The sequence below is a fragment of the Chlorocebus sabaeus genome, chromosome 20 (genome assembly GCF_047675955.1).
Source record: "Chlorocebus sabaeus isolate Y175 chromosome 20, mChlSab1.0.hap1, whole genome shotgun sequence".
In the NCBI taxonomy this organism is placed as follows: domain Eukaryota; kingdom Metazoa; phylum Chordata; class Mammalia; order Primates; family Cercopithecidae; genus Chlorocebus; species Chlorocebus sabaeus.
Genome location: NC_132923.1, coordinates 2,839,802 through 2,859,900, shown reverse-complemented (window position 1 = coordinate 2,859,900; position 20,099 = coordinate 2,839,802). Strand labels below are relative to the sequence as shown.

Below are 20,099 nucleotides of genomic sequence, written 5' to 3'. Positions count from 1 at the left end.
ATGAGGAAAAATAGGTGCCCTTTTTAGGTGCATGTTTGTGCTCTGTCCCCGCCCCACTTTTCTTCACGAGAATCACCCTGGTTTCCACAGCTCTTTCTCCCAGCCCCATCTTCATCTATGCTCTGTCTCATTACCCCACCCCAGGCCTAAAGTAGCTGGGACTGGGCTGTGGGGTGGGCCCGGGCTAGAGCAGTGGCAGGAGGTGGCGCCTGCAGCTGCCTGCGTCTGGTCATCGGTCCTCAGCACGCGCCACGCATGGGGGTGCTGGCGTTTGTGTTCAACGCCTTGCCCACTTAAGCTGCCTCCTTTGAGTGGGAAATGGGAAAGGGTTGGTCCGCCCTGGTCTGTGTTTTGGCCAACACCCACCTCCCTTATACACACACAGACCCCCACACCCACACCCACATACACACTACTCTAGGGCCCTGCTCCCTCTGCCTGTTGCCAGGTTCTGAATGTATTTTTTCCAGAGGCCTCCAATTGTTTCCTGAAGAAACCTGATCCCAGAGCTCAGACAAAAGCTGGGGCCGCCAGAGGAGAAACCCCATTCTCTCCTCCTCTGTCCCTATCGCCCCCACCTCTATAACCTCCCTCCCTTTGGATGCTGGGTATGGGTTCCAGGACCCGGCTGCCATCACCTAGGCAACAGGGGGCTTTTGTTGCCATGGTGATCAATGTGGGAGAAGCTGGGCAGCCGGGACAAAAGCCCCCACATTCCCCCCCGCCGAGCTCCCCCCAATCCCCTTGGGATGATACTGAGACACATTCCATTAATTTTATTTCTGAAAGGCCTTTGGAGGGGAGAAGGGTCTCCTTTTTGTAACAGGCTCTCTCTTCTCTCCCTCTCTCCTCCCTGGCCTCTTTTTAACCCCAGATAATCCATGGTTGGTTTGAGCAGGGGACTGAGTGTGTGTGTTTGTGTCTTGGGAAGTGGGGGGCAAGGTGAAAGGCAGTGGGGCACATTCCTTTTCTACAGCCTCCCCCTTCCCCAGACTAGGGCAGCTCCCTGTCCTGCACCGAGTCCGGACTTCCCTCTCCGTCTCGTCATCCCTTTTAACATTTCCACTTGTTGATCTCATCCAGTGATCCCCTCCCCCCATCTCTTCCCTGGGAACGCTGCCCACCCGGGAGACCCTCCAAACCCCTGATTCCTGAGACTGATTAAATAAGGGGAACTTCTGCCCTTCTCTTTACTCCCCTCCCCTCCCTCCTCCCAGGCCCCCCAGCAGCAGTGCTTGGATTAGTTCCCTGGGGTACTTGAAGACACAGCAGGCAAGGGTCTCAGAAGTCGGGTTCATTTTTGGTGCCTGTGTTTGGTAGGGAGGAGAGAAGCGTGTTTTGGTGCTTTTTGGGCTCCCTGACTTGGGTTGGCAGGCCAGGGGAGCAGGATTCATGTTGAGTCTTTAGTAAGTAGCACGGGAGGAAGATAGGGGGCACTAGGCTGGGCAGCTCAGAACAAAAGGATGGGAGGGGACTGGCACCCTTGTCTGGTTTGAAGTTTATCTGGAGGGGAAATGCAATGGCATCAGTTTACCTCCTGGGTGTGTTTGAAGTGGTGGTTCTGGTTGGTGTGCATGTGTGTGTGTGTGTGATTTCTTTATTTAGTTGTACTAACAGCAGGATTTATTTATACCACCTCTTTCTCTAGTCTCAGAGGAAGTGTCTGGGGATTGGAGTATGAGTGATCCTGGAGCTAAAACTTGTTAATTGCTTAACTAATTACTAGCTGAGCCATTTATAAAAGCACTTCTTTCACCCTCCTGATCCCTACGGCTACCCCATGAAAAAGGCATCATTATCTTCCCTATTTTACTAATGAGCTTACCAGGCTACAGGCACAGAGATGTTAAGTAACTTGCACATGGTCACACAGCTAGTCAGTGGAAGAGTTAGGTTTTAAACTCAGATCTTTGAGTGCACATCCCTGGCTCTTCTGGCTGTTGGCTTTGGCAGATGGTGGGTATACAGGAGGATGAGGAGATGGACAGCCTGGGATCTAGTGTGTGTGTCTAGACTCTAGTCCATGGCAGTTGTTTACTTCTCCACCCCCTTTTCTACCCCCATGTCACTCTGTGACCCACTTATTATCTTTGAGCCTCCTGGCAAAATTCAGTTTTTATGAGGAAGACTAGAAAGAATAGGCTGGAACCACAAGAGAAATGCAGGTGAGATGTCTAAACTATATGGAGGGATAGGCCAGTAGAATGGGTCCTCAGGAGAGTGGGTAGATGAGCCCAACATATATTTTTCAGGTAAGTGGATAGATAAGGGTCATTTTTGCTGCAAAGGTTTTTGGAAAGTCTTATGGTTGGGTTAAGGTGTTATGTCTCAGTCCTGTAAGTGTGTCCTTATCACACACATGCTTTGACATGGGGATACTGACAAATATAACTAATCCTATGGAGGATTGCATCTATAGAGCTCTGTTAAGAGGATGAATGAATAGATTTCACATTCATCTCCCTACAGTCATTATAGTTTCCCTGAGAGCCAGAGAGGTGTACAGTCATGGATGTTTTGGTCAACGATGGACTACATATATGATGGTGGTCCCATAAAATTATACTATTGTATTTTTACTGTACTTTTTCTATGTTTAGATACACAAGTACATACCATTGTGTTACAGTTGGCTACAGTGTTCAGTACAGTAACATGCTGCACAGGTTTGTAGCCTGGGAGCAATAGACTATACCATAAGGCCTATGTGTGTAGTAGGCTATACTACAAAAACACAAGGTTTGTGTAGGTACGTTCTATGATGTTCCCAGGATGCAGCTGCCTAATGACACATTTCTCAGAAAGTATCCCTGTGGTTAAGCGAGGCATGACTATGTTCATTTACTAGGTTGGTATCAGTTCCTTGCTCTGCGCCCATGGGAGGGGAGATTGATATAAATATGTATCAATCATATTGTTTATTCTCAAATTACTGATGGTTTAGAGTAGTCGGAGTAAAGGTAACTATACACAGCAAATCCATTTTAGTGTTTTTTTTTTTTTTTTGAGACAGAATCTCGTTCTGTCGCCTAGGCTGGCGTGTAGTGGCATGATCTTGGCTCACTGCAACTCCCGCCTCCCAGGTTCAAGCAATTCTCTGCCTCAGCCTCCCGAGTAGCTGGGATTACAGGCGCCTGCCACCACGCCTAGCTAATTTTTATAGTTTTAGTACAGATGGGGTTTCACCATCTTGTCCAGGCTGGTCTTGAACTCCTGACCTCGTGATCCACCCACCTCGGCCTCCTAAAGCACTAGGATTAAGGTGTGAGCCACCCCGCCCGGCCCCGTTTTAGTTTTTAACATAATCAGCCTCTCAACAGCATTTGACCTGGTTGACTTAATTGCCACCTCAAAACACTCTTAAATTTCTGGCTGCCTTGAGACCCCACTCTTCTGGCTCCCCTCCTTCTCTGGCCTTCTCATCCCATTTGCTCCTTTTCCTCTAGACATGTGTACATGTCAGGGTCTTTTATGTCCTTATGTAGTCCTCTCCCTAGGTGATTCCATCTATCCCCATAGCTTTTCCCACCCTCAGTACCTCCAGCTCGGACTGTCCTCCGAGTCTGGCTCCTCTGATACCTGGCTGCCTACTGTCTCATGGCCACTAACTTAGCAGGCTAGAAGCTGAACTAATTGTCTTCCCTCACAAGGCTGCTTCCTCCCCAGTCTTCCCTATCCTACTGATGGTGCTACCATCTGCTCCCTTGCTCAGGCTGGGGATTCTTGACACTCCCGTCCCGCTCATTAGGTCCTGTTGATTTGACTGTTGCTCACTCTTCTGTGGTTCTACCCTTAGCAAGCCTGTACTACTGCAGTCACCTCCTTACTGATCTCCCTGTTTCTACTTTTCCCTCTTTTCAATCCATATCTGCATAGCTAAAATCCTTCGAAGTTTTCCTGTGGCCTTAGAATAAAATAAAGTTCATGCTCTTCACCTGGTGCCTGGCTGTCTCTGCAGTGCCACCTTCTACCGCCCACTCTCTTCCTCAGCTCCGGCCCCACTGGCCTTTGTTGGTTCTTTAAATACAACAAACTCTTTCCTGCCTTTGGCCTTCACACATGTGATTCCTCTGCTCCTTTGCTTGGTTAATTCCTGTTTCTTCTTCAGGCCTGTGCTGAGATGTCATTTTTTTCAGACTTTCTAGAACCGCTAAGTTTAAAGTAGCCCTTGCCCCATGTGGTGTCTCTCATAGTTTCCTGTTCCGCCCTTCCATCCATAAGTATAAACGACCTGCAATCGGTCATTTATACTTATCTGCTTACTTGTTTGGTGTGCCCTCTTCCCTGCTAGACTGTAAACTCAGGGTTTGTTATACTACTTTACACCTAGCAGAATACATGTTCATAGAAGGTACTCAAACAAGATTTGATGCGTCAATGACCGAAGATAGGAAGTAAGTGCTCAGTGGATGATGATGACTATTAGGGGAGTCAGGGTCAGCAGGGAAGATAACATTGGGTGCTAGAGTACGTGGGGGCTCCTATGAGGGGTTGGGGCTGGGCTCTGAAGAATGAGCAGGATTTGGGTAGGGATTAGAGAGAGGAGAGGTCATCCTCCTCTGCAGAATCAGAAGGTGAAGTATGGTTGAAAGATAAGCCTATAAGTAGGCAGATAAACTTGTGCCTTGCCTATTTCAGAACTTTAGGCAAGTAGAAACTTGTCTTCTCCTCCCACCCCCACCATATTATCCATAGTTTCCACCCCTCACCCTCACCTGGGGGTGTGCATATGAAGCTGCCACACCTGATTTTACCAGTAACCCTGGGTGTGTTTGAAGTAGATGCTGGGGAGATGGTACCAAGGGAAGCAGCCCGCCGTGGGCACACTCAGAAAGTATGAGTGAGGGGAGGAGGTGTAGCATGTGGAGGAGATGCCTGGGGTAGCCCCTGGACAGAAGCCAGCTCCTTTCTGCTCTCTGAGGTGTCCATTGGTTCAGCCTGTTGGCTTGGCCAGAACCTGCCTTCTTCATGCCTCAGTTTTCCTGGGTGAGAATAGGGAAGCAATGCCCTGCTCCTCCCTTTCAGAGGGCTTGTGGTTAGGTCATTCTGGGTGAGCCTTCCTGCCCTGGGAGCCTTTGCTAGCCATCTTCCCCCAGGCCTGAGTCCTTGGCACAGCCTGGCAGGGCTCTTTCTAGAGGAGGGTAGGAGGAACTGGGCCCAGTGGACAGCAGGAACCTGGGTGGAGATATTCTCAGGCCATGGCTGGGCTCCTTTGAGCCTTCTGTGGCTATTGTGTGTGGATGGTCTTTCTCTGCTCTGACCCCATAGAGAGCTCAAGCCGCCTCTAACCAGCTTCTTCCTCTCACCAGGAGCGTCGCTGGATTTTCTCTGAGACAAGCCCACCCGTCCAGCAAAATAGAGTCCCTCAGGGTGACAGTTGACTTCCTGAAGGTGCCTCTTGGCCTGAAGAAGCCGGTGCTGAAGGAGGTGGCTGTGGGGCCCCCCAAGAGGCCCCAGCCTGCGGCCCTGGAGCGCTATAAGGCGCGGCGTTCAGACGCCATGGACACCGAGTCCCAGTACTCGGGCTATTCCTACAAGTCGGGCCACTCCCGCAGCTCCCGCAAGCACAGGTGGGCAGGCATGTGGGGTGACGTGTGGCGGAGGGAGGGTTGGGGGCTGTTAAGAGGTGGGCACGTGCAGGGGTGGTGGGGTAGAGTGGCTGCCGAGAAGACCCTGGTCCACTGCTGGACTTTCTGTGCCTCTTCTGGCTTCCTGCCGCAGGGACCGCCGGGACCGACACCGCTCTAAGAGTCGAGATGGGAGCCGAGGGGACAAGTCGGTGACAATCCAGGCTCCCGGGGAGCCCCTGCTGGACAATGAGTCCACACGAGGGGATGAGCGGGTGAGCACCGGGGATGTGGTGGCCCAGACTGGGCATTTTCAGACTGCTCCTGAGGGGCTGGAGGCTCCACAGAGTGGGGGAGGGCTTGGAAACCTAGTCTCAGACAGCTGCCAGATTGGGGAGTGTGTCTTCTGTTATACTTAGGTTGGCTCAGTATCTTAAGGTAGGACCTTCAGGAATTTCAGTATAGAGATCCCTCTGGAAGCAGCAGCCTCTCCTTCCTTATCTCCAGAGGCGTGGAGGGGTGACCTGGGCTGTGTGATGGGAATTGCCCAGCTCCTCTGCAGCTGCTGCCAGCCGGTCAGGCCCGCTGGGAGTCTGGAGCAGGAGGGCGGTGGTGGTGGCTGGGCCTGGGGTGTGTATGAGCAAAGCTGAGTTTTCCTGGAGCCTCAAGGTGTGGGCGCTCTGTGCCCTCTGGTGTCAGCCTGTAGAATGGCGTCACCTAGGTCTTGGGAAAGGAGTATGGGAAGAGTAGATGAAGAAAGCCTGAGGGAGAAGAAGTGAGGCTGAGGGATGGAGCAGAGACCCTCGGAGAGACTTCTCCAGGACAGGGTGAGCAGGTTTTCTATTCTAACCTCTGTGGCCCGCTGTGCTCACCTGGTAGGGAGGACAGTGGACAGAACACAGTCCTGGAATAGGGCAGAGGCAGGATTCGAGGTGACACTGAGGTTGCCCAAGACTCATTCCTCTTGGGAGCATCTCTGGGGGCTGGAGATTCCCAGCTCCTTTTTCCTCAGAAGAAATCCTTGTGACTGACATTGGGAATTCCTGGGCCTTGGGAGCAGGTCAATGCCTGAAGGAAATGTTCTTTTTCCCTCTCTGCCAATCCCTTCTCCCTGGGGCCTGGTCTCCTGAGTTCTTGAAGTGACCTTGAGGCATGACCAGCTCTCCTGCTGTTGGGGAGGAGATCCCAAGCCATTGGTCCTTGGAGGGGGTGGGCAGTATGTCTGGGGGTCAGAGGGCAGGGAACAGACCGAGGGCCTTGAGCTGAAAGCAGTCAGTGCATCTGCTTTCTATCTTCACATCAGACTCATTCCCCATCCTGTGGAGAGGAGGTTCCTCAGCCTCCCTAATCACTGGTGCTGTCGGGCTGCCTTCATCCTGTAATCTGAACCTTCTAAGTGTCAGGATGTGATTCCATATCCCCAGGCTGTCCCAGGAGTGAAGGCTGTGGGTGCTGAAGGCGGCTGGTGGTCTTGGGACTCCTCTGTGGGATGACCTCCAGCCACTGCAGAGAAACAGCTTGAGCAGACCACACTTAGAGGGGCACCTGGGGACCTCATCCTGGCCACCTTCTTGCCTCTAGGGATAGGCATTTAGATGGCCCAGCAGAGGTGGCCTTGCAGACCAGAGACCCAGAGACCCAGGGTGGCCTTGAGTCTGCACAGTGTCCTTCACACCTTCACCCCTTTACCCCTGGGGTCTTCTCTTCTTCTCTGTGCTGCTTTGGTCAGGTTACTGCCTTAGTTGGAAACCTTCAGTGGCTCTCCATGCCTGGAGAATAGGTGCTTATTGCCTAGCCCAGCACTGCAGCATGGCCTGCACAAGCCCCGCCTGGCTGTTCTCTGCCTCACCTTCCTGGTTGCACCTTGCTGTGCTTCTGCATATGGATCCTCTGCTCTCATAGCCCTTGGGTGCCTCAGTTCATGCCATTCCTGCCCTGGAGGCTCCTCCTCTAGCTTCTGCTGAAATCATGGCATGCTGGAAAGAACTTAGATAGGACTTCCATAATTTTTTTTTGGTTTTTTGAGATGGAGTTTCGCTCTTGTTGCCCAGGCTGGAGTGCAATGGTGTGATCTTGGCTCACTGCAACCTCCGCTTCCTGGGTTCAAGCGATTCTCCCACATCAGCCTCCCGAGTAGCCACAGGCACGTGCCACCATGCCCGGCTAATTTTTTTTTTTTTTTAATTTTTAGTAGAGATAGGGTTTCTCCATGTTGGTCAGCCTGGTCTCAAACTCCTGACCTCAGGTCATCCACCCACCTTGGCCTCCCAAAGTGCAGGGATTACAGGCATGAGCCACTGTGTTCAGCAGGACTTCCAGAATTAATGTTAATGTTTGAGTGATTCATGTGGATTTTGTTAAAATGCAGATTCAGATTCTGGTTCAGTAAACGTGTGGTGGGCCTGAGGTTCCACCTTTCTAACCAGCTCCCAGGTGATGTCCACACTGCTGGTCCACAGATCACATTTTGAGTAGCCAACCAGCCCTTAGAGATCATTTAGTTCAGCGATTCTCAATCTTGGATGACCACTACAATCATCTGGGGAGTTTTTTGTTTTTTTTTTTTTTTTGAAAAGGTTCACAAGCAGATCGTATTCCCCAGTAATTAGTATTATTTTCTGACCTCCATTAAGTGTTCTAATGTGTGCATCTGGGATTGGGAACATCTTCCTGGAAGCTCCCCTCCCCCAAGGATCAGCTCAGGTCCCACCTGCCTGCTTTGCTTGGCGAGTTTGCCCTCGGATCCCAGTCACTGCCTGAGCAGCTCCTTCAGTATTTGTCCTGTGCTGTCTGCTCTGAGGATCATTGCCGCATGTGTGGTTTTTTCCTCTCTCATTGACCAGTGTCCAGCTCCCTGAGGGCTCGGGTCTTGGACTTGGCCATCTGCAGAGGCCAGACTTGGACACACAGTGGAGCTCAGTAAATACTTTGATGGTTGCGTATTTGTTGATTACCTTCTCTTCTTTCTGCCTTCTCCTTTCCCATGTGTTCCTCTCTGCCTCCTCTCCCCTTGCCCTTTCTCCTGTTCATCTCCTCTTCCTCTTCTTATCCTTTCCTCCTTATTGTGTGGCTGGCCCCCTTCTGCCTGTAGGATGACAACTGGGGGGAAACGACGACAGTAGTAACGGGCACCTCAGAGCACAGCATCTCCCACGATGACCTCACGCGCATCGCCAAGGACATGGAGGACAGTGTCCCTCTGGACTGCTCCCGTCACCTGGGTGTGGCGGCAGGGGCCACCCTGGCGCTGCTGTCTTTCCTCACGCCGCTGGCCTTCCTGCTGCTGCCCCCACTGCTGTGGCGGGAGGAGCTGGAGCCTTGCGGGACGGCCTGCGAGGGCCTCTTCATCTCTGTGGCCTTCAAGCTGCTTATCCTGCTGCTGGGCAGCTGGGCTCTGTTCTTCCGCCGGCCCAAGGCCTCGCTGCCCCGCGTCTTTGTGCTGCGCGCCCTACTCATGGTGCTGGTTTTCCTGCTCGTGGTCTCCTACTGGCTCTTCTATGGTGTGCGCATCCTGGATGCTCGGGAGCGCAGCTACCAGGGCGTGGTGCAGTTCGCCGTGTCCCTGGTGGACGCCCTTCTTTTCGTGCACTACCTGGCCGTGGTCCTGCTGGAGCTGCGCCAGCTCCAGCCTCAGTTCACGCTCAAGGTCGTGCGCTCCACCGACGGCGCCAGCCGCTTCTACAACGTTGGCCATCTCAGGTACTAGCCCACGGCTGGAGAAGGGTTGGGAGGGAAAGGGCATGGGAGGATGTGGAGTGACTGCTAGGGTGGGAGGGTGTGATGGTGGGCTGGAGGTGATGGACTTGGAGGGCTATGTGGGAGGGAGTTGAGTACTTTGCACCAAGTAGGTTTTCACCAATGTTTGCTGCTTGATGGGCAAGTTCATGTACACGGTTGTGGGGCAAGATCAGTTGGGAGTTATGAGTTGGGAATGAACAGGCATTTAGAGGTAGGGAATATTAGAGGGGGATGAACCAAAGGGAAGAAATATTGGGGGGGTGCACAAACAGGGGCTTTTTGGAATCCCCTCTCTAGTGGAATCCCCACTCTTTCTGGGAGGCACAGCTTCTCGTGAGCACTCAGTGGCCTGTGAAGTGACCTGGCCAGAGGAGGGATCCCCAGAGAAGGAGATAAGGAGGAGAGTTCTTCAGCTCCCAGTAAACAAGCTACCCCTCGAGGCCACACAGAGTATCAGTGGCACATCCTTGGTCCTGTAGAGAATCTTGGGGGAATGCCGGATGGGGATGAGGTGATCTTTGACTGGGGACCCAGGCCCAATGCCCTTTCTCTGCTGGGCTTTGGCATGGTGGGGAGGGACTGGAAGGCCCAGCCCTGGGGAAGGCTTGGGAGCCTGGTAAGTAGACCTCAGGCCCAGAGTCGGGCTTCTTGGAAGCAGCTTGTCCCTGTCCTGTGTCCTCTCCTGCCCTGCCAACCTGCCCTAATGTGTCCCTTCCCCTGTGCCCCTTGTCTGTCCCTTCTCCGCTCCCTCCTGCCGTCTCCCCCACAGCATCCAGCGCGTGGCAGTGTGGATCCTGGAGAAGTATTACCATGACTTCCCTGTCTACAACCCCGCCCTCCTCAACCTGCCCAAGTCCGTCCTGGCCAAGAAAGTGTCTGGCTTCAAGGTGTATTCCCTCGGAGAGGGTGAGCAGCCCTGCTCCTCTGCCCTTCCCTGTCTCTTCCCAAGAAGGACTCCAACTTCCCGCCTCTCTCTTACCCTTCGTCCCTTGCTTTTTCCTTTCCTTAGCCTATGTTCCAGCCGCTTCTGTTCAGTCACTTCCCTTGACTCCAGGTGGCTGAGCTGCTCATCCTACTTGCTGTCCCTTTATGCTATGGCGTGTCCCCTGATCTGGCTCCTCAGTATCTCTCATCAGCCCTGGTCTAAGCCCTTCAGCTCTTGGAGCTGCAGAACCCCCTGCACTGGGGAGGAACACCTGCAGGACTCCTGTGCTTCCAGTGCCTTCCTTTTTGCTTTCCTGTGGCCCCTCCCAGAGGTGGCCAGGAGGGTTGGGATTAGGAGGTATTGCTGGGTGGTGGGAACAGCTTCTTCTGGACGTGTCAGGCTGCTGTCTCCAGAGCTCCTGGAGTGGGAAGAGAGGCCACACTCTGATGTGACCATCTCCTCTACCCTGTTCTTGTGCAGAAAACAGCACCAACAACTCCACTGGCCAGTCTCGGGCTGTGATCGCAGCGGCAGCTCGGAGGCGGGACAACAGTCACAATGAGTACTACTATGAGGAGGCTGAGCATGAGCGAAGGGTGCGCAAGAGGAGGGCCAGGTGGGTCCCTGGGGGAGAAGAGGAGGGGAGGTGCTTGTTCGGGGAATGGGGAGAGGAAGACCAAGGAACTCCTATAGCTGGAAATATAGAGCAATGATGACATGAGTTGGGGGGGTGTTTGTTTTCCATTGCTGCCCTAACAGATTACCGTAAACTTAGCAGCTGTGAAACAGCACACATTTATTATCTCCCAGTTCCGTGGGTCAGGTGTAGGCTGGCTGGAGGCTGTGCTCAGGCCTCACAGGCTGAAATCAAGAGGACTCTCATCTGAGCCTATGCTTTCTCTTTCAAGCTCATTATTATGGGGAGAATTTAGTTCCTTGTCACATAGCCCCATAGGCAGTTTACAAGATGGCAGTGCACTTTTTTTCCCAGCAGAAACAGGTCTCTAACTTCTGCCACCAGCTGGAGATAACTCTGATTTTTTTTTTTTTTTTTTTTTTTTTTTTTTTTTTTGGTATTTTTAGTAGAGATGGGCTTTCACTATACTGGCCAGGCTGGTCTTGAACTCCTGACCTCATGATCCACCCGCCTCAGCCTCCCAAAGTGCTGTGATTACAGGTGTGAGCCACCACGCCCAGCCCAACTCTGATTTTTAAAGAGCTCATGTGATTAGATCAGGCCCAACAGGACAGTCTTCTTTTAAGGCCACTGACTTGGCACATTAATTACATCTGCGAAATGTACCAAGATTGTTGTCTAATGAGGGGATGGGAGTCTGGTAGAAGTGGAGGGTATCTTTGAATTCTGCCTGCCACAGTGGGGTAGGGACCCAATAAAGGGATGTGAGCTTTACCTGCAATAGCACGGGCTCAGGCTAGACTAGCCCGCCTACCAGTAGATCTTGAGGGGACTCACCAGATGGTGCTTTTGTTGCCTTCAGAAAATGAGGTTTTAGTGCCTATATTTTGGTAAATTCTTAAATGCCATCCTCGCTTCTCCCTTTCCCTATTCATATTATTACGTGAATTTAGTCAACCCTGAAGAATCTTACTTGGTGCCTACTCTGCCGGGTTCCATCTTGGTCTGTCGGGAGTTCCCTGAGGGAGGAGCAGAGTGCCTTGGGACTTGGCTACACACCTGCCCTCCGCCCCATCTCCCACACCATCTCCAGGTTTCAAGGGCAAGAGGTAGCCCTTACTCTGTTCTTATATGAGGCTGGCATCCCCTGTAGTAGAACAAAGATCACCAACGCCATTTCTGTGGCATTCCAACCTATCTCTAATTGTCTTGGAAATGGCCCTCATGGGAAGGAAACCAGTGATGTCCCTACCCCTTTACCTTCTGCCCTGAGCAGGGTCATCCAGTCTCCTGTGCTGCCACCACCATTTTTGGCACATAGAGGACTCTCCTTTCCCCATTACCTTGCTTGTAACCAGGAGCAAACTTTTTCCTTTGTTTACCTGAGATAAAAGGATCTTTTCAAAGGGAATTTACTGAGAAATGTAGGGGAAGCAAGAGAATAAAGAAAGAAATGATAGACATACACAGATCCACACCTACATACCCAGAGTCCCATCTGAAATGACTCAAGTTCCTGGGTTCCTGGGTTTCTGCATAACAGGCCTCACTTTCTTTCTTTGTCCTGTCACTTTAGGCTGGTCCTGCTCTTAGGCCAGGGGCTTTTACTTTGGTTTTTGGACTTGAAGTGCAGATAATTGGATTAATGGCTCTTTTCAGCTTCTAACATATTGTCATTATAGGGTTTTTCATGGTTCTTTGTTCTGTTTTCTCTTTTCCTCCAGTTCCCACTTTCACTCCAGCCCCACATTTGAGGCATCCAGTTGAGTGTGTTTGATTTCCTTAAAACCCATATGTATCCTTGTGCAAAATTAGTGTTAGTGTAGTGATCTTTGTTGGTGTTGGTGTGTGTGTCTGTATGCTTTTTTTTTTTTTTTTTTTTTTTTTAGACGAAGTCTTGCTCTGTTGCCCAGGCTGGAGTGCAGTGGCGTGATCTCGACTCACTGCAACCTCCGCCTCCTGGGTTCAAGTAATTCTCCTGCCTTAGCCTCACCAGTAGCTGGGATTACAGATGTGTGCCACCATGCCCATCTAATTTTTGTATTTTTAGTAGAGATGGGGTTTCGCCATGTTGGCCAGGCTGGTCTCGAACTCCTGACCTCAGGTGATCTACCTGTCTTGCCCTCCCAAAGTGCTGGGATCACAGTCATGAGCCACTGTGCCCGGCCATCTGTATGCTTTTAATGTAAATGGACTTCTTTTTCCTGCTTCCTCCTTAACACTGAGTTTTTGAGATTCATCCAAGTTGCCTGTACATCTAGTTTGTTGCATCTTTTTGCTGCACAGTAGTTCGTGGAATACTCCCAACATCCTATCCAATATTTGGTTTATAGTTACTTCTTTCTTTTTTCCATTTTGATGAAAAAGTAGTATTTTACTAACATTTTCATTTGCATCTCTCTAATTGCTGGCCAGTAACTACTTCGTATATTCTTTTGCCTTTCAGTCCTCTTGTGAATTTTCTGTTTACCTCCTTTGCCCTTTTTTCTCTAGGCTTCCTGCCTTTTTCTTCTTGATAGAAATTGTAGCAAATTCTTTGCATGTTCTAGATATGAATCCCTTGTTGGTTTTAGATGTGTATATTTTCCCCAGCTCCATCAGATGTCAGTTAATGTTGCCCATGGGATCATGGTTGAATAGAAATCTGTCTTTTTGATGTAGTCATATCTATTAATTGTTGACCCAGTGAAATATGATTTGGGGGTCTTATTTAAGAAGGTTTTCCTTAAAGTTGGATGGAATGCTTTGTCTTTCCTATAGCACAGTTCCCAGTTGTCTCTCTGGGGTTTGACACTAGGTTTGCCCTCTGAATCCCTGGGTTGGGCCCAATGAACTCTGACTGTTTACTGTTCCCAGTGGGAGAAAGGCATGATTGCCCCTGGCTTTGTATTGCTTTGGGTGAGCACAAAGGCCTGACCTCATTCAGGCAGCTGGAGTGTTGGAGCTAGGGGAGAGGGGTGGGGTGGTGGAAAGAGAGGTGGGCATCTGGCCCAGTCCCCTCCTGTCCCCTAGGCTTGTAGTGGCAGTGGAAGAGGCCTTCACTCACATTAAGCGGCTTCAGGAAGAGGAGCAGAAGAACCCCAGGGAGGTGATGGACCCCCGGGAGGCAGCCCAAGCCATCTTCGCATCCATGGCCCGTGCCATGCAGAAGTACCTTCGGACCACCAAACAGCAACCCTATCACACCATGGAGAGCATCCTGCAGCACCTTGAATTCTGCATCACGCATGACATGACGCCCAAGGTAGGCCTGCCCTGCTGCCAGCATCCTTCCTCTTTCCCCAGCTCCTCTTCTTTCCCACATTCATTTTCCCTGATTCTCTCACTACTTTCCTCACTGTCCACCTCATTTCTCTCTCCTCATCACCTCCTCTTTATAATTTTCTCTCTCATTCCTATTCCACCTGCCCCATCTGTGTGGGGTGAAGTCTTTAGGTAGATGAGGAGAAGGGAGTCCTCAGGACCATTTTTGGGGATGGCTGAGACTTAGTTCTTATCTCTATGAGGGCTCTGGAATTACCAGATCCAAAGGCCCACCTTTACCCCCATTACCCTCTTCGCCTCCACTAGCTGGTCTTGGCTTTGTATCATTTTGAGCCATTGCCCACCCTTAACTCTATTGCCAGCTTCCAAGAATTGCTTTCCCTGAGCCACCCTTGGTGAGCAGGTAACTAAAGATGTTGCACTTTAACGTTGACACCTCTGGCTCCCTCCTGGTGCAAAAAAACAAAACCTGCTTGGCATTAATCATATAAGCTGTGTGGGAAGGAAGGAAGAATGAGGGAGGGCTTACCCAGGTCACAGCCTGGTGCAGGGAGAAGAGCAGCAGATGGGGGTCAGGGGAGCCGAGTTCAGTCCTACCTGATGAGCCACATCCCCTTGTGCACTCCAGCTTCCTCATTTATAAAATGAGGGTCTGAAGCAGATGATCTCAGGCCCCTTCCTGCTGTAACATTCTGAAGTTCTAGTTCATATACATAGAGTGAGCTCAGGGACATCCTTGTTGTCTTTGGAAACTATGCCCCAGGGGATGAAGGATAGTGCGTAGGTGACAGAGATTTTTATTCAGCCCCTTCTTTTCTCTTCAGGCCTTCTTGGAGCGATACTTGGCGGCTGGACCTACCATCCAGTACCACAAGGAACGCTGGCTGGCCAAACAGTGGACACTGGTGAGCGAGGAGCCGGTGACCAACGGGCTCAAGGATGGCATCGTTTTCCTCTTAAAACGCCAGGACTTCAGCCTGGTGGTCAGCACTAAGAAGGTCCCATTCTTCAAACTCTCCGAGGAATTTGTGGATCCCAAGTCGCACAAGTTTGTCATGAGGCTGCAGTCTGAGACCTCAGTGTGACTGTGCAACAGCAGGGGGAGTGGGAGACTCTGGGGGGCTCCTGAGGGAGTAGGAAGGGGCTTGGTTCTCAGGCCCAGCCACATTCCTGCCACCCTTCTTCTTCTTGCTCTTGTTTTTTTTTTTTTTTTTTTTTTTTACTTGAATTAACTTACCCCCACCTTCTCTCCTCTCCTCTTCCTTATTTTACCCCATGTGAACCTGGACCATCCTGCTGTCAACAGTACCTGGGAAGGACCCCTCTCCCCTGCCCCCAACAACTTTTGTATTACTCTAGGCGCTGCAGGAATCAGTGCCTCTCTCCCTCTTCTTTCCCTACCTAGTCTTTTCCCAGATTGCAGTCTCTCCTGAAAGGGCACAGGACCCTGCTAATTGTACCTTCCCCTCCTGAGCCTCGACTCACAAACCCAAGTTCTTGTAGCATTTCTCTTCAGTGGCCCCAGCAGGGTTTCTCTGGGGCACATGGTCATGACTCCAGAGAGCCACAGTGCCAAATTCCTCCAGGGCAGCAACTAGCCCTCCTGTCCCTCACACCAGCCACAACAAACCCTGGGTCCTGGGGCAGGGATACTCCTGCCACACAGTCTGAGTTAGGAATCTCCTTGCCAGGAGCATTTGCTTCCACATATATTTAGAGCAAAGAAGGATCCCATCCTTTTCCCAGAAATCTCCACCTAATGTTTTTGGTTTGTATGGTCACGTGACCATAGGCAAACAAGTGGAAACTGTCTGTGGCCACTTTTCCAGGGACTTGGGAGAAGGTACCTTTCTTCCAATGTGTCCTTCCTAGGCAGTCCCCGAGGAGGAGGGCTGAATAGATCCCTGAGGGTTTGGAGAGACCCCCATCATTGACTCTTGCTCCCTGACCCTACCCTCACTTTCCTCCTTGCTCTTCCCAGTGAAGGATGGTAAGTCCTGTACAGACTTAGTGGCTTACAGACCCTGACCCAGCCCCCGTGGTCTTAGACAAATGTTTTTATTTTTGTCATCAGCCACCCCTGTCCTGCTGTCTTCTCTCGACTCCAGAGACCTGTTGCCTCATCTCTTTTGGGGAAGAGCTGGCAGCTCCTCCTCATCCCCTGCCTTAAGTCCAGTTCTTTGCCTCAGGGGTCTGGTTTCCTTGGCCTTCCAGGGTCCCCACCCCTTTTCTCCCTGCCTGATTCTCTGAGCTCTGGGCTCCCTCTGTACTGGGTTGAGGGACAAGGATCACTGCCTTTTGTAGGTACTTCACCCCTCACCCCATTTTAGCTTCCATAGTCTTTGCACCAAATCCAAATTCTTGATAATTTAGATCTCATTTTGAGCAAAATTTGCTGGTCCTCTAATAAATCTTTTCAATATAAATCTGAGCCTTTGACTCAGACATTTTTGCCAAGGAAAATAGAATTAGGAAGTACCCATATACATCTAGCCAGGATCCACATGGAGGACCTTTCCAATGGCTGCAATGACTAGGCCATTCCTCTGAGTAACTCACAGTGTCCCTTTGTAGGCCCTTCTTTTCCCTGGAAGACTCGTTGGTACTTACCTTGCAGAGCACATCCTGGGATAAGATCCTCAGGGTCTCACCTGGGAGGCCCCCTCTCTGTGTAGTGCCAGCCCTGGGAATGATGGAGCCTAGTGATCGGGGTTTCTCCTGCTGTCCTTTCTGCAAAAGTTCACCTGTTCACCCACCACATGCCAGAGAGGGGCTCATTGGCCAATACCTACCTTGCCCCCAAAGGGGTGAGTTGTAGAGCTCACTTAGGCATGGCCTCTGGCTGGGGCCAGGGTTATGAGATAGGCCTGTATGAAATACGTCCTGTTCTGGGGGTCTGTCTCTTTTCTTCTCTTCAAAATCCTTGTGTCAGAGGAGTCCCTTCTTAGTCACATAAATACCTCACTATCCTGGAAAACAGGGCCTGGATGGTGACTGGGGTCATTGCCTTTGGGGGCAGGATGGAGTGTGGTGTGGTCTGAGGAGCAGATTGGGGTTGGAGAGAGGGAAAGGATTTGGGATCTTAGTTGCTGTCCTAGGTTAGGGGCAGGGGAGTGTTTATTTTAAGATCCTGCCATGTTTTTAATCACTGTGATTTTTTTTCATTCCCCTTTCCTAAAAAAAAGAATTTTCTCCTCCAACTCTCTCTCTAAGCACTAAGGGCTGTGCCTGAGAATGGTAGCATTTTGGTCTTTTGCGTCAGAACTGTGGTATCTTTGTCTTCTTTCATTGTTGTTATTATTATTATTATTATTACTTTTGTTTTTTAAAATGTCAGGATGAATTGTCAGACGTATGGCCATGTGTTTGTCCTCTGCTTCTCCTCTGTGGGAAGTTGTCTCCATGCTGTAAACTGCTGTGGGATGTGCGGCTGACTCAGTCCCTCTGAGCAGTTTCCCCACTGTGTCTGTCCCATCATGCGCTGGATCTGCTCATTCTCCTGCTGTGGGGGTGTGCCCACCTCTTACCCCCTAGACACCATAGGGCTGCTGTGGCTGGGCCTCTCCAGTACTCTCTTTTGTGTGACTCATGGCATCCTCGCTCATCCCCACCGTGCCTAGCAGGCCTTCCTTTTCACCACCTCGGAACGCTTGCCCTTCCTCCCTCCACACCAGGACGCTGTGCCTCAGTCCTTCACCTACCTCGCCACTCTGCCACTGTCCTCATTGGTCCTTTCTCCTAAACTAGTCTTTGTGCTCTCTTTTTTTCTTGTTTATTTCCCTCTTGTCTCTCATCTTTTCTTCCTCTTCCCCTCCCATTTCAGTCCTTTACTTTTCTCTTTCCCATCTCCTCTCAATATTCCAATGGCAAACCCTGATGTAATACCTTTGATGAGACATCGGGCTCTCCGGAACTTTCTCATTTGACACATCTTTTCCCCAGGGTTTGTACTTCTCTTCTTTCCCAGGCGAACTCCCCTGTTCCTCTGTGGTGTCTGTCAGTCTGTCTGTCTTCTCCTTCCTCTGTCCTTCCCACGGGGCAGTATCTGCTGATGGATTCAGTCCTGGTGTGTGATTGTTGTGATTTGTTCTTCTGTGCGCAAAAGGAAGGGGGCTTTTTGAGTCCCTTCCAAGTGAGATTGTAAATGTAGAATTTTCCACTGTTGGATCTAGATTTTTTTTCTTTTTTGGGGGGGGGGTTACAGAGCTGAGACCTTGTGCATGCATGTAGAAAATTGTAAAATGTAAATTTTTTTTTAATATATAAAAAGCTTGTTTCTACAGTTTGCAGTGGATCTAAACATTATGGCAATTTTAGGGTTTTTTTCTTAAACATAGGAACTAAAACTGTACAAATTTTTTTTTATATAAAATAAAGACATTTGACTTTTGTGGGGGCATTCTGTTGCTTTTCTTTCTTTACAGGAATGGGAGCAAAAGAGGGCCAGGGGAGAATGAATATATACTCCTTGTTAGGGAGGGAATGGGCAGGAGGGGGCAGTGTGAGCCCGTCATTGCTCTACAGGCCTTCAGGGTGTGTTGGAGAGAAATGGGAAAATGAAAAAGGAAATTGCTTATTCCGAATCCTGATTCTAAAGAGAGAGAAACAAGAATATGAGGACTCAACCACTTCCTGGTGTAGTTGTCAGGATAGAGAAAGAAAGATTACTTCCTGGGTCCACTGTCCTAAGCAAGCTTGTATCTGTATGGCCTCTAGGACAGGAGTGGGTTTCTAAAACGTCTTTCTAAAACAGAAAGTGCCATAGGAATTTCAGGGGATAGTTGAGATTTCAGTCAATGGTGACAGTTCATCACAATTCGTTGAGACAAGTTTCTGAAGTATGTGTCTTAGTTCTAAATATGTAGAGAGCTCATTGCTCCGTTGTCACTGTAATGCATGTAATCAGGCACTAAAATCATCCTCAAGAGATTGGGGCCCTTCTCCCAGTCTTACCTGGACCTGACCTCTGTGACTTTGGGCAAGATGCTTCACAGGTAAACAGCCTACTAAGGTTAAAAACAAGCATTTCTGTATGGAGATAGCCTATTCACTAGATTTCCTCCTCTTCTCCCCTGCCTCATACTCTGCCAGGCTCTGGGGATGCAAAGGCAAGAGAGGCTCCATCCTGGAGGATGACCCAGTTTACAGGGGTGACAGGCCGGGTGACCCTAGTGCAAGGCTTCATGGTGTGTTCTCAGGCAGAGTGTAGATGAACCCTGGCTGAATTCCAAAGAGCTCGAGTTTCCTTCTTCAAGAAATCTAGGGAGTTCGTTTAAGGCTCAAGATGGGGGAACACCCTTACCTTGAGATTATGTTTTGTTCATCTAAGTATTCCTAGAATCGAAACCAGTTCCTCGCATATAGTTGGTGCTCAATAAAAAATTATTGAATGAATAATGAACTTAACAACTAACAATACAATAGGGGCTCATGAAAGGGATCATGTACTTGCTTCTCCCTTTAAAATTACACTCCAGTCTTTCTCATGTGAAAACAAACAAAAATACTTCCCCTTGAAACTGCATCCCCATTCTCACAGCTCTGTTCTTTTTGTAACTAGGCTTGTAGAATAGTTTCACTTGCTGTTTTCAGTTCATTTCAGAGTCAACTTGTGACTTACATTGTGACCAAATTTCTACCTTAGCATGCCTCTGAAATTATTCTTGTTCTCAACAGTGAAGTGAAGTATAGTAAACACCTTTTAAGTTTATTCTTTATTTAGTGCCTATGATGTTCCCAGCCTGATGCTAAAGTACTTTCTCTGGTAAAGATATTGGATATGGTCCTGCCCTCTCTGAGCTAACCTTGGTGGACCCTTGAGGAGCCTAGTTAACCTCAGGGACCTCCTTCTGTAATGCTGGCCCCAGGAATTCATAGATTTAAAGCCAGACCTCAATATTTGATTGATAAGATCATATTTTCTCTAGAGGTTTGCTGCAAGCAAAAGTGATAATCCTGACCATTTGTC

The 20,099-nt window shown here is 50.0% G+C and overlaps 1 protein-coding gene across 5 annotated transcripts in view; it reads left to right on the top strand.

Moving 5' to 3' along the window:
* VANGL2 (VANGL planar cell polarity protein 2) overlaps positions 1-18,527 on the top strand; it is a 28,199-nt gene extending 9,672 nt beyond the window's left edge. For all 5 annotated transcript variants that reach the window (XM_007976489.3, XM_037997690.2, XM_073008221.1 and 2 more), the window contains 7 exons: positions 5,310-5,570; positions 5,722-5,842; positions 8,659-9,266; positions 10,075-10,211; positions 10,711-10,846; positions 13,880-14,111; positions 14,956-18,527. In XM_007976489.3, coding sequence (XP_007974680.1) covers positions 5,500-5,570; positions 5,722-5,842; positions 8,659-9,266; positions 10,075-10,211; positions 10,711-10,846; positions 13,880-14,111; positions 14,956-15,216 — 1,566 coding nt within the window. In that variant the 5' untranslated portion in view covers positions 5,310-5,499 and the 3' untranslated portion in view covers positions 15,217-18,527. The remainder of the gene's footprint in view (positions 1-5,309; positions 5,571-5,721; positions 5,843-8,658; positions 9,267-10,074; positions 10,212-10,710; positions 10,847-13,879; positions 14,112-14,955) is intronic.
* The last annotated feature ends 1,572 nt before the right edge of the window (positions 18,528-20,099 follow it).